Below are 12,565 nucleotides of genomic sequence, written 5' to 3' on the forward strand. Positions count from 1 at the left end.
TCCGCTGGCGGATTTGCTCAGCGGAGACTTCACCGCTTGGAGGGTGATAAGGGAGACGTTCCGCTGGCGGATTTGCTCAGCGGAGACCTCACTCCTTGGAAGGTGACAAGGGAGACGTTCCGCTGGCGGATTTGCTCAGCGGAGACTTCACTCCTTGGAAGGTGACAAGGGAGACGTTCCGCTGGCGGATTTGCTCAGCGGAGACCTCACTCCTTGGAAGGTGACAAGGGAGACGTTCCGCTGGCGGATTTGCTCAGCGGAGACCTCACTCCTTGGAAGGTGACAAGGGAGACGTTCCGCTGGCGGATTTGCTCAGCGGAGACCTCACTCCTTGGAAGGTGACAAGGGAGAAGTTCCGCTGGCGGATTTGCTCAGTGGAGACTTCACTCCTTGGAAGGTGACAAGGGAGAAGTTCCGCTGGCGGATTTGCTCAGCGGAGACTTCACTCCTTGGAAGGTGACAAGGGAGACGTTCCGCTGGCGGATTTCTCGAAGTTGCCCCTTCGGTGGTTAATACGTGTCGTGCCCACAGCGGGTTAGCGTGCGTAGGCTTGTCTGCTAAGCCTGTCCGTCTTCTAGCCTTTAATGATGGTAACTGTGGGTTTTGTAACCGAGATGACGCTTCGGGCAATCCGGAGAGTGAGTGGAGATGTACGACACGTGTACGGCTAACAAGGGATGTTGGTTTGGGGCGGACGGTTGAGGACGCGTTGGGGCCTATATAAAAAGGGGGGAAATTCTGGGGGACTCTACACTTTGTGAAAATTTTGAAAGCTTAGCCACCGTTTGTTCGAAACCGGAGAAGGAGCCTACCGAAGTTTGGATACACTACTCCCAGAGACGTTGGTCGTACCTGTGCACCACCGTGCCGGAGATTGCATCACTGAGGTTGGTATTCGGATCTCTGTCTTCTGCTATTTGTTTCTGCTAGTTTCTGGGTTTTGTAGTGTTTGCTTTTCTGGGTGTGCTCTGAGGTGTGAGATGGGGGTTTTTTGTGGGGGATTGAATGATGGCTGGCCAATGCGTTCATTGGTTTTAGGATTTAGATAGTCGAGTCTGGGTTGAGTGTGTTTGTTTACACTTTGGGGTTTTCTGGGTTTTGTTCTTGATTATTTTGGCTATAACTGATGCGAGAATAGGCTAGATCTATGTTTGTGCTAACTGATGCGGGTTTTAGGGTTTTGGGATGGCTAGCGTTATAGAGATTTCGAGCAGTGAGGATTCCGGGTCTGACGTGTCGCTCAGCGCGGCGGATGGGGTTTTTATTGATTCGTTGCGTCCGTCTGCCCATGCAGGATCCTCACTGCCAGAACCGCTAGAAGTTGAGCCGTTACAGACCATCCCCTGGGAAGCAACTATGGCCCGTGGTTCGCGTTCAGAGAGCTCTAGGGCGGGTGAGGCCGCTGCCGCCAAGGTTAGGCGCGACGAACGCTTGGCAAGCAATAGTGCTGCTAGCGGCTCCGCCGGGGAGGAAGAGGCAGCGGAGCAAAATGTTGAGTCGGCGTGGTTCCTCCCGGATGGGACAGCCGTTGACGAGGCGGGAGGGGGATGAGCGGTGCTGCTGTCGCTCGACTGAAGCAGGCGTTCCACCTGCCGGGGTCGGTGAAGCTGCGACCACCGACGGCTGATGAGAAGGCGTCGATTCTCCCGACGGGGTGTGCGGCCGTGCACGAGGCCATATTCCGCCAAGGGGTTACACTTCCGCTGGTGCCCAATCTTCAAATCCTTGTTTGCGAGTTTGGCCTTGCCTTCGGTCAGATCTGTCCAAACATGTGGCGGTTGATGTTGGCGATGAACTCCTTGTGGCGCTTGTCGGGGTGCGAGGGGCCTACCGTGGCGGAAGTGCTCCATTTCTACGAGTTAGTATATGTGAAGCGCCAAGGTTGCCACGGGCAAGTAAATTTGAGTCGCCGGCAGGGAGCGCCCAAGCTGATCGAGAATCTGAGGGACTCCATGTCCTATTGGCGGGGGACCTTTTGCGTTGCTACCGACGGTTGGGAGTACCACGCTAGGTCTAACGAGGAAGGGCCGTCATTTAGGATTAAGTCCGAGTTCCAACCTATTCGAGGTTGGTGGCCTGTGTCCGCTGAAAATGTTTGGCGTGCCGACATGCTTGAACTTGTATTCTTACGACGTGTTTGTCTTGTGCAGCGGGACTCCGGTATACGCTGACGCGTGCAGAAGAGTGCCGGGTGGCGAGGATCAGAGGTTGCTGGCGGAACCGGAACCTGCTTGACTTCCGCTTGCTAACTGGTTGGGAGTTATTAGTCGACCTGCGACTAACACGCTCTATTGGTGAGGATCCTACCCTGTCGTTTCGTTTTATAATTGAATTGTGTCTGACTGGTGACTGGCTTTCCCTTCTCTCTTTTTTTTTATAGAAACTCCGCCGGGCAACAAATCAAGTCGCGACGCGTTCGAGAAGGCGATGGATCGGGCGGAGATAGAAAACTTTTTGGAGGCCATGTATGCTGAGGGACTGGCGGCCCAGCAGACCGTGGTGAACCCGGAGACGTTGGCGTTGAGTCACTCCGAGGTTCCGGTGGAGATGGCAATGCCACACCAGTCTCACCTTGGCGAAGATGGTCTGCCTACGGTGCAGGCGGGGACTCAGGCGGATGGCGGGGAGAGGGGAATCGTTGCTACCGGGCAGCGGGAACGGATGCCTGCCACCAGGCGCGGTCCTCAAAAGAAGGCGGTACCTTCAACAGAGACTGCTACCGAGGCCAGGGGTGAGCCGCCAGTGCGGGTGACGAGGACCGCTGCTGGCACACAAAGGGCGCTGGAGAAGAGGCGCCGGCAGCCTGACTCCCCCGCCGAGGAAGAGGAAGAAGAGGTGGTTATCGGGGTCCGCCAACAAAAGAAGGCCCGACAAACCGCATCGAAGGTTGCAGTGGCGGAGGGAGAGGCGCCCCCCGTCAGTGATCTGGACTCCTTTGCCGAGTACGCGCCGTTCATGACAGAAGGGGAGCGAGAGTTCCTCTTCCATCTGTGTGAGCGGCTGGGGTTCGGGGGTCTGGCGGGCATATCGCGCCCGACGGCAATTGACCAATCGCCCTTCAGCTCTGCGTTTGGTCAAGTATCGGCGGGGTTACACGATATGTTCGTGGCGGCGTCAAAGCAGCCCCGGATTGAGGCGGAGCTCAGGGGAGAAATCGAAGGTCTCCAGAGGGAGTTGGCGGAGGCCAAGGAGAGAGTGGCGGAGATCGAGCGGGGATTGGTTAAGGCGGAGTGCGATTATGCGGACGCCCGTGGCAAACTGAATGCGGCTATCCGGCGGGATCTGGAGAGGAATGAATATGTCTCCAAGTTGGAGCAGGAGATTGGGCTGCTGAAGGAGAAGATAGCCGCCAAGGATAAGAAGCTTATTGTAGTGCAGCGGGAGTCTGCCGCCAGACTGGATGAGATGAAGCGGCTGGATGGTGAGGTTGGTCGCCTGACAGCTGAACAGAGTGCCTCTGCAGCCGCCGCCGTTGAAGCGTACAAGCTGTCGGCGGAGTATAAAAAGGCGATGACTGAGGCGGCGAAAGCTGGTGCCCGAGCAAACGTAGACATGTTGAAGCGGAAGGGTGCCATTGATTTTATAAAGGCCTCACAGCCTGACGTGCCGCTGGTCCAGAGTGCCTCGGCGGAGCCGGAAGTCGTGCCTGCCCAAGCTGCAGGTACTCATTCAGGCAGCGGGGAAAGTGGCCCGCATCCGACGGAAGGGTCCCAGCAAACCCCCCAGCAGACCCCGTCGGAGGTGTCACGTGCCGGGTTTCTGGAGGCACACACCCGAGCCGACGGCACCCTAGAGACTCCCAGTCCGACAGCCCGAGGGTCCGATCAAGCGAGCCGATCGGTCGCGCCGCCAGCCGTCGAAGCAGCAGAGGCCGAAGCCAATCGCTGAACCTATCTGAGATCTCCGAAGTTATTATTTTTTTTTTTTTGTGTAGCCGCTGAGGCATACTAGCTTGTATCGAACTTTGTGAAATGAAGTGCATTTCTGACTTGGTTTGCCATGATGTGTGTGTAGTACTATTGAGTTATATTTTCTTTTGTCGATCAATGGCACATTAAAGGAATTAAGATTGGTCCAAGTGCACCGCGTGGCGGACGGAGTCCGCCGACGATTGCTGGCGTTGCCAGTTGCCCTCGGTGCTAGACTTGGTAACAATGGTCTGAATAATTCCTCGTTTCATTGATGGCTGACTGATCAGTGTACAAAAGTGGGGTAGTACCCGTTGGGTAGCTTCCCTTAGCTAAACATTCGAAAAAAATTTAGCCAAGTCAAGATGCGCATGGGTAGCGGTTTCATTATTTGTAATAATACCGAAGGTGTTCAGTATTCCAAGGGCGGGGCGTTGTGACGCCGTCCTTGTCCATTAAGTAGAAGGTGCCTGGGCTAACGACTTCCACAATTTTGTATGGGCCTTCCCATGTTGGGCGGAGTTTTGTCGGTGGCGGAATGACTTCTTTCATGACCAAGTCCCCCAGTTGGAGGTTCCGGGCCCTGACTCTGGCGTTGTAAAAACGTGATACCCGTTGCTTGTTTTGCAGATTGTGTAAATGGGCCTCGAGTCTTCTCTCTTCTAGGAGGTCCCTGTCCAAATTGACGCCGTCCTTGTTGGTCTCTGGGCAGTAGCCTTCGACCTTAGCGGTAGGTTGGGTAACTTCAATGGGTAAGACAGCCTCTGTGCCGAACATCATACAAAAAGGAGTTTCTCCGGTGGCGGAGGTTGGAGTTGTTCGGATGGCCCACAGGACTTCTGGGAGTTTCTCCGCCCATAAACCCTTGGCGTCGTCGAGCTTCTTTTTTAACAATTTTTTGATTATCTTGTTTGCCGCTTCGACCTGGCCGTTGGTCTGGGGGTGTGCGACAGATGCAAACCTCAGCTTGGTGCCCAAGTTGATGGTGAAGGAGATGAGCTCGTCATTGTTGAACTGTGTGCCGTTATCTGTGATGATTGTGTGCGGGACACCGTAGCGGCAATAGATATTCTTCCAAAGGAAGTGAATTACCTTGGCGGTAGTTATTGCCGTCAGTGGCTCTGCCTCTATCCACTTGGTGTTGTAATCGATGGCAACAATGATGTATTTGAACTGGCCCTTGGCAGTTTGGAATTTGCCCATCAGATCAAGGCCCCACGTAGAATGAATCCATGGGCCCACGATGATTGACAGTGGCTCTGCTGGTGCGTGTGGGAGATCTGCGAATTGCTGGCATTTGTGGCAAGACCTTGAAATCCGCCGGGCGTCATCGCCAAGTGTGGGCCAGAAGTACCCTTGTCGCATTGTGCGGTTGGCCAGGGATCTGGCGCCCGAGTGGTTTCCGCATTCTCCGCTATGGATTTCAGTTAGGACAACCCTTCCCTCCTCTGGGGTTAGACAGCGGAGGTTTGGATGGGTGAATCCCTGGCGGTAGAGTTTGCCGTGCTGGATGTTGTAGCGGGTTGCTCTTCGTTGGAGCTGCCTTGCCTGGACCTTATCTTCTGGCAATGTTCCGCTGCGCTTGTATGCGATGATTTCGTCCATCCAGCTGGGGTTGACCTGAATGTTGAAGATTTCCGCCAGAGTCTTTGTGATGCTTGGTTTGTTAAGATACTCCACCCTTGTGTCCGCCGGACTCTGATGTGGTTGGGCGGTTGCCAGTCTCGCCAGGGAATCAGCCTTAGCGTTCTTTTCCCTGGGGATTTGTGTGATTGTGTGAAACTTGAACTTTTTTAGCAACGTTTTGACGTACCCCAGATATGCCGCTAGCTGCTGGTCCTTGGCTTGGAAGCTGTCGTTGACCTGGTTGACGACTAGTTGGGAGTCGCTGAATATGTTGACGCTGTCAGCTCCTGAGTCAATGGCGAGGAGTAGGCCGGCGATGAGCGCCTCGTACTCCGCCATATTGTTTGAAGCTTTGAAGTTGAATTTCAACGCATATTCTGCCTTCAGTCCCCCGGGTCCGGTTAGGATGACCCCGGCGCCGCTGGCCTTGGCGCAGGCGGAGCCGTCCACATGTAGGTCCCATCCTGACTGTGGGGTAAGTACCCCTGTACCGGTTACCATTTCTGTTCCGGGCTGTGCTTGAGTACCGGGTTCTGGCTGACGCTCAGTAAGTTCAGCGATGAAGTCTGCTACTGCCTGGCCCTTCATGGCGGTTTTTGGCTTGTACTCGATGTCAAATTCGCTGAGCTCAATCGCCCACTTGCTGAGTCGCCCTGAGTGTTCAGGGTTTTGCATCACCTGTCTCAGCGGTTGATTGGTCAACACATGGATCGTGTGGGCCTGGAAATACTGCCGAAGGCGTCTGGCGGCAACGATAAGTGCAAGCGCCAGCCTTTCCAACGGTGGATACCTTGTTTCTGCTCCGTTCATACCTCTGCCGGCGTAGAATACTGGGAGTTCATCCTGACCCTCCCGCCGAACAATGGCGCAACTTATTGCCGTTGCCGAGACCGCCAGATATATGAATAGTGTCTCTCCTTGGACGGGGACAGAAAGGAGAGGGACTGCCGCCAAGTACTCCTTTAGACCTTGGAACGCCGCCTGACACTCTGGGTTCCAGTCAATGACCTTCTTGTGAGTTGTTTTGAGGAGTTTGAAGAATGGGGCGCACTTGTCAGTAAGTCGAGAGATGAATCGAGAAAGGGCGGTTAACTTGCCCTGGAGACACTGGACGTCTACTTTATACTTCGGGTCCGACAGGTCAAGGATGGCCTGTACCTTGTCTGGGTTAGCCTCGATACCTCGCTCGCTGACGATGTAACCCAGAAATTTGCTGGCGGTGACTGCAAAGAAACATTTTTCTGGGTTGAGGCGCATACCATAGGCCAGGAGGATGGTTACTATGATCCTGAGGTTTGCCACATGTCCGCTGGCCTTTATGCTCTTGACTAGCATGTCGTCCACATAGACCTCGATGATTTTTCCCAGATGCTCAGCGAACATTGCGTTCATCAACCGCTGATAAGTTGCACCGGCGTTCTTCAGACCAAAAGGCATGACATTGTAGCAGTAAAGGCCTTTGTCGGTGGTGAAGGTGGTGCATTCTTGGTCGCTGGGGTGCATTTTGATCTGATTGTATCCAGAGAAAGCATCCATCAAGCTGAGGAGTTCGTGTCCGGCGGTTGCATCGACCAGCTGATCGATACGAGGTAGCGGGAAACTATCTTTTGGGCATGCCTTGTTTAGGTTTTTGAAGTCGACGCACATCCGCCACTTGCCGCTGGGCTTCTTCACCATTACCAGATTTGAGATCCACTGGGGGTAGATGACCTGGCGGATGAATCCAATGTCCCGTAGTTTGGCGACCTCCTGTCCGATTGCCCGGTATTTTTCCTCATCAAAGGCCCTCCGCTTCTGTTTGATAGGATAGAAAGAGGGTTTTATGGTCAGTTTATGGGTGATTATTTCAGTGGAGATGCCAGGCATGTCTGCATAGGACCATGCAAAGACGGTGGCGTTGTCACGTAAGAACTGAGTGAGTTCTGCCTCCACTTCTGGATCTAGCTGGGAGCCTATGCGGACTATCCTCTCAGGATGCTCGTCTGAGATGCAGACGGCCTTCAGTGACGTGTCCGGGTTGACCGGCTCCTTCATTACATATTTCTTCTCCTCATCTCTAGGATCCTCAAAGATATTCGGTGGTGGTGGGTCATTACCCACTGCCAGGATTTCATGGCGGCGCGTTGACCGCGCTACAGATGTTGAATAGCATTCTCGTGCCAGCTGTTGGCTTCCCCTCACACAGCCTGTGCCATTGGGCGTGGGGAACTTCATGAGAAGCATGTATCCGGCAATGATGCACTTGAGCTTATTAAGCGCTGGTCGACCAATGATGGCGTTGTACGAGCTGGGACAGTCGACGATAATGAATTCCGTGTGCACCTCCGCCATACAGGGACTAGTGCCAATAACTAGTCGCATGTAATCCGACCCTAGTGGTTGTGTGATGTCTCCGGAGAAGCTGAGCAGTGGCTCATGATCCTGGAGTAGTTTCTTGTTCCGCTTGAGGTGGTCGTAGCAGCCACTGAAGATGACGTTGACAGCGGATCCGCTATCTACCAAGATTCTCCCCACCGAGAATTTGCCAAGAATGGCATCGACTAAGAACGGGTCGTCATGGGGTAAATGTACTCCGCGCTCCTCCTCCTCTGAAAAGGTGATAGGTTCCCATCCTGACTTCGGGAGTTTAGCGGATCTTTCATAGCGGATGTTGCAAACCTCCTTTGGGTGGTTAGCGCGTGCATAGCGCTTTCTTGCCCTGTGAGACATGCTGGTGATTGGAGCACCGCCATCGATGGTGTTGATGCGGCCCAAGGTTTCTACGTTGGCAATTACTGGCGGTGGTTGGCGTACCTTGAACTGCTCCAACTTGCCGTCACGGTATAAAGTCTCAATGGCTGTTTTGAGGGCGTTACAGCTGTTTGTATTGTGGCCGCTGTCCGCGTGGTATTTGCACCACTTGCCGGTGTTCCTGGGTTTGCCCGTTTTTGGGTACTTTGGAGGGGGTGGCGGTGGGATCTGATCCTTGCACTGATTATAGATATCTTCATATGAGGCCGTTAGGACCATGAAAACTGCATACCGCTGTGAGGACTCCGTCTGCTTGTTGTTGTTGTCATGAGTTGGGCGGTTTCCCTTATAAAAATGCTGTCCCTTCTGCCGCTTGGTTTGGTGGCCGCCCTGCTGCCACTCTCTTTTCTTGTCAACTGGCGGAGCTGAGGGGGGTTTATCAGCGGCTTCCTGGTGATTGGAAGACGGTTGTGCTGATTTTGCTGGCGTTGCTGGTGGTGGTGTTTCTCCATATGTGATGAATTCCGCCTGGGCGTGAATGACCGCCTCACTCATGACGTGGTCGTACGTTGCATTGGGATGGTTGTAATTGAGGTGATAGAGGAACGGTCCCCTGAGGAGTCCCTTCCTGAAGGCTGCCGACGCCATAGTTTTGTCCAGGTCGCGGCACTGAGATGCTGCCGCTCGCCATCTTGTGACAAAGGCCTTCAGTGACTCGTCCTCCCCCTGTTTGACGCTGAACAGCTGACTTGTGTTGTGATGTCCGGCAGACAATAGGATGAAGCGGGAGAGGAAAGCATGCGACAGTGCATGGAATGAGCCGACCGATCCTGGCGGACATTCAAAAAACCAGTTCATTGCTTCGCCGTCCAATGTTTCGCTGAACAGATGGCACAGGGTAGCGTCGTCGAATCCCTTGTTGTTGGTGACCTTCTTGAAGGTGTCCATGTGGACAAAGGGATCGGTCATTCCGCCATATGGCGACATTTTTGGGGTCTTTGCATATGTTGGCCTGACGGCCTGTAGGATCGCGGCGGAAAAGGGGCCGGGTCTGGAAGTGAACAGCGGGTTCCGAGTTGATGTCGGGACGCCCGTCTCCGCCCGGATTAACCTCTGCTCCAATTGGTGCATCCTTTCCAATAACTGGGCGGTTGCATCGCCGGCGGAATCGGCCTGACTCCCCGCCGAGTTGGTTTGCGACTAGGTATGGGCGGATCATCCTCAGTCCTTGCCCTGACATTCAAGCTGTTGGCGTGTGGAAGGGATTCCGCCGTATGTTCTAACATCAGTTGGGGTATGGGCGGTGGTCCCATTCCTGACAACCCTGGTGGGTTCAGCGGTACGTGCGTTTGTATGACTGGCCCTGGCGCTGCCGTGCCGGCGCTGGGTCGACTACGCCTGGTACTGCGTGACTGTTCGCTCTGTGCCGGGCGGTCGGTGGCCGCCAAAGTGTTTTTTAGTTCCTCAAAACGTGTCATGAGCGCAGCCACCTGTCTTTGGGCTTCGGCCTTCTCTCTACGCTCCTCCTCACGCTCCCTGTTTGCCTTATGAAGATCCGCCAGTGCCATCTCGTACATGGTGACGAGATCCTGGCCTGACGGGCGGCTGCTGCCCGGGTTTGCCTCACCACCGGGATTGGCCGGGGTTGTGAATAGTGCGCGGTTAACGCCGATCGCGGGGTCGGAGGGCTGGGGAATGGCGGGGAGCTCCGCCTGCTCTTCAGTGTTTCCCCCGCTGTCGTTAGTCATGATGATTGTAGCGGGATGACCTTTAGTTCAAGGGTTCCCACAGACGGCGCCAATGTTAATGTCTGAAAGTCTAGCGGTGGCCAAACCTTAGTTAACGCTGATCCGATGGGCGGATCGATACTTGTACTTATGTTGTGATTCCCGTTACCTGTCAAGTAAAATACAATGGGCGTCAGAGGGAGACCGCGCTGGGCGGTCTTCAACTCTCCGATGCCTAAGTTAGTCAATGTATTTATGTTGACAAAGTAACAGTAGGTAAGTATTGAATGCGTGATTAATGAGGAGAGAGGAGAGAACCTTTTATAGGTGAGGAAGAGACTGATCTTGTCTTTGTTTTCGATGTGGGACTGATATGCTTCAGTTCTTAGTTTCAGAAGCTTCTGATGCTTAACTTGGCGCGGCGCGTGGCGGCGCGTGGGTGGCGATCTGGAGGCGGTCCGACGCCGAGGCTGTAGCCCGCCTTGCAGTGTGTTCGTATGTCATTCCTTTGGTTGGAATTAGTACCTTTGGCGGTACAATGAGCATGGCCCATTTTAGCTAATTATGTTTGCAAATGTACACGTATGTACAGTCACTTACATTAACAGGTAGGGAGATGGGTTGATCATATTTTCAACATGGCGTTTTCCCTGTTTATAATTGTGCTTCTGCTTCTGAAATCTTCCCTTCTCTTTAGGCAGTATGTGTTTCCAGATTTCTGGGCTTTATAGCTTAATCTCACCTTGGGTTATGGGCTTTATAGCATAATCTCACAAGGACTCGGCTTCATCACCCGTTTGGGGATTGCACAATCTGTGCCCCTGCGGAACTGAAAACCCGTCCAAGTGAGCAACCCAAGGACCAAGATTGTTAGAGGTGCGGCAGGCTACAATGATGGAGATCAGGTGGTGATACAACGGAGAGTGGTGAGCTGGTACTGCCCCCCAGTCTTTCCCAACATTGCTCGGCCAGCCTATCAATCCTCTTCAATCTTCTGCTGAAGCTCCTTAAATTCCAAAGAATCAGACTTGATCAGAGCCAGCCTGTACCGGATTCGGGAGGATAAGTGAGGATAGTTGCATGTGTATCGCATTTGTATGAATATGTAATGTTGTCGTTGTGTATCGCATTTGTGCGAACTATCAATTGGTGTATTGCTATTGGCCGCAAAGCCCTTTTGTAATAAACATTCCTTCATGAGTATGTATCATCTTTCATTGTGCTATCACCTTTTATTTCTGCATGAGCCTTTCATTATCACTTGTCACCGCGGTGAAGTGTGCGTGGGCGCCGTGTAGGATGATATCGATATTTGTGGCGATAGCGAGTGGCAAACTTTCGACATTGAGCGATATCGTTTGACGTGGCATCTCGTCGGTGTGAGCCGTCGTTGCCTCGCACGTAAGGGGCCCATGAATTGCGATGTACCGCGAGGTGACTTGGGTTCGTGGCGATGTATTGGCCACCATGTATTTAGTTATTTCATGGCGAAGTATGGCGTAGCGTTTATGTAATTCAAGTATAGGGCCATTCGCTGGTGGCGGGGTATCACAAATCGTTAACATTTGCTCACGAGCACATTCACTCATTTGTCGATGTATCGCGCGGCGTGCATTCATTCATTTGTCTGTGTGTCGCGTAACATTCATTCATTCATTGGCGTATCGTATAACATTCATGCATTCATTTGCGTATCGCATAACATTCACTCATTCATTCATTGGCGTATTGCGTAACATTCTTTCATTCATTGGCGTATCGCGTAACATTCATTCATTCGTTCGTTGGCGTATCGCGTAACATTCATTTATTCATTGGCGTATGGCATAACATTCATTCATTCATTAGCGTATCGCATAACATTCATTCATTCATTCATTCATCCATTCGTTGGCGTATCGCGTAACATTCATTCATTCATTCGTTGGCGTATCGCAGCTGGCAGCACAAGGGTTCGTGAGGAACAACATTGTACTGTATCAGCGTAACTGGAGGTGAGTGATATCGCATTGACATTGTAAAGAACGTAAGAAATAAGTTGGGATTTCTATACAGCGTGCCCTTGCCTGTGGCATGTGAAGATGGCCATCGTAAGGCCTATGGCGATAATGATGGAAAAAATGTGACCGATCATAGGTCGAGAGGCGAAAATCGTTAGCATTCGTTTAATTCAGTGGGTGGATGTGGCAAGTAGGAGTGTTGTGTTCATTGCGACAGCATTCGATGCATAGGTAAGATAATGTCATTCAATATTGCACGAGGGCAGCTGCAAAATATACATTCGACTAAAAGGTGAAAGGAGATAAGATTGAGGCTTACAAGCATTGAGGGGGGGGGGGAGCGATAGCATTGCGAAGAATAGCTTGGATGCTTAGATCTAGTTGGGGTAGTAACGGAGATGCTGGGCGTTCCATGGATGTGGGAGGGTGATACCATCTGCTCCCCTCAAGTAGAAGGCAGCGGGTCCAACGACCTCGATGATTTCATATAGCCTTTCCCATGTGGCCTTGAGCCCTATTGGGGTTGGCATCTTCTCATTCATCACCCAGTCCCCGACAGAGAGGAGGCTGGGCA

At 52.8% G+C, this 12,565-nt stretch overlaps 1 protein-coding gene across 1 annotated transcript; it reads left to right on the forward strand.

The window, feature by feature from the left end:
- The first annotated feature begins 389 nt into the window (after nt 1-389).
- LOC112172976 lies at nt 390-12,149 on the forward strand. The gene is made up of 6 exons (XM_024310517.2): nt 390-887; nt 1,295-2,067; nt 2,151-2,294; nt 2,381-2,886; nt 11,930-11,985; nt 12,047-12,149. The coding sequence occupies exons 2-6, from the start codon at nt 1,548-1,550 to the stop codon at nt 12,147-12,149; spliced, it is 1,329 nt and encodes a 442-aa protein (XP_024166285.2). The 5' UTR covers nt 390-887; nt 1,295-1,547.
- The last annotated feature ends 416 nt before the right edge of the window (nt 12,150-12,565 follow it).

This window comes from Rosa chinensis, chromosome 1 (genome assembly GCF_002994745.2).
Source record: "Rosa chinensis cultivar Old Blush chromosome 1, RchiOBHm-V2, whole genome shotgun sequence".
NCBI classification, from domain to species: domain Eukaryota; kingdom Viridiplantae; phylum Streptophyta; class Magnoliopsida; order Rosales; family Rosaceae; genus Rosa; species Rosa chinensis.

Excerpts from the sequence above, each read along its gene's own strand:
- LOC112172976 (XM_024310517.2), top strand. The coding sequence starts at position 1,548 with ATGAGCGGTGCTGCTGTCGCTCGACTGAAGCAGGCGTTCCACCTGCCG. Across the intron at positions 2,295-2,380 it reads GCGACTAACACGCTCTATTG|AAACTCCGCCGGGCAACAAA; the intron begins GTGAGGATCCTA and ends TTTTTTTTATAG. Across the intron at positions 11,986-12,046 it reads CTGTATCAGCGTAACTGGAG|CGTGCCCTTGCCTGTGGCAT; the intron begins GTGAGTGATATC and ends ATTTCTATACAG.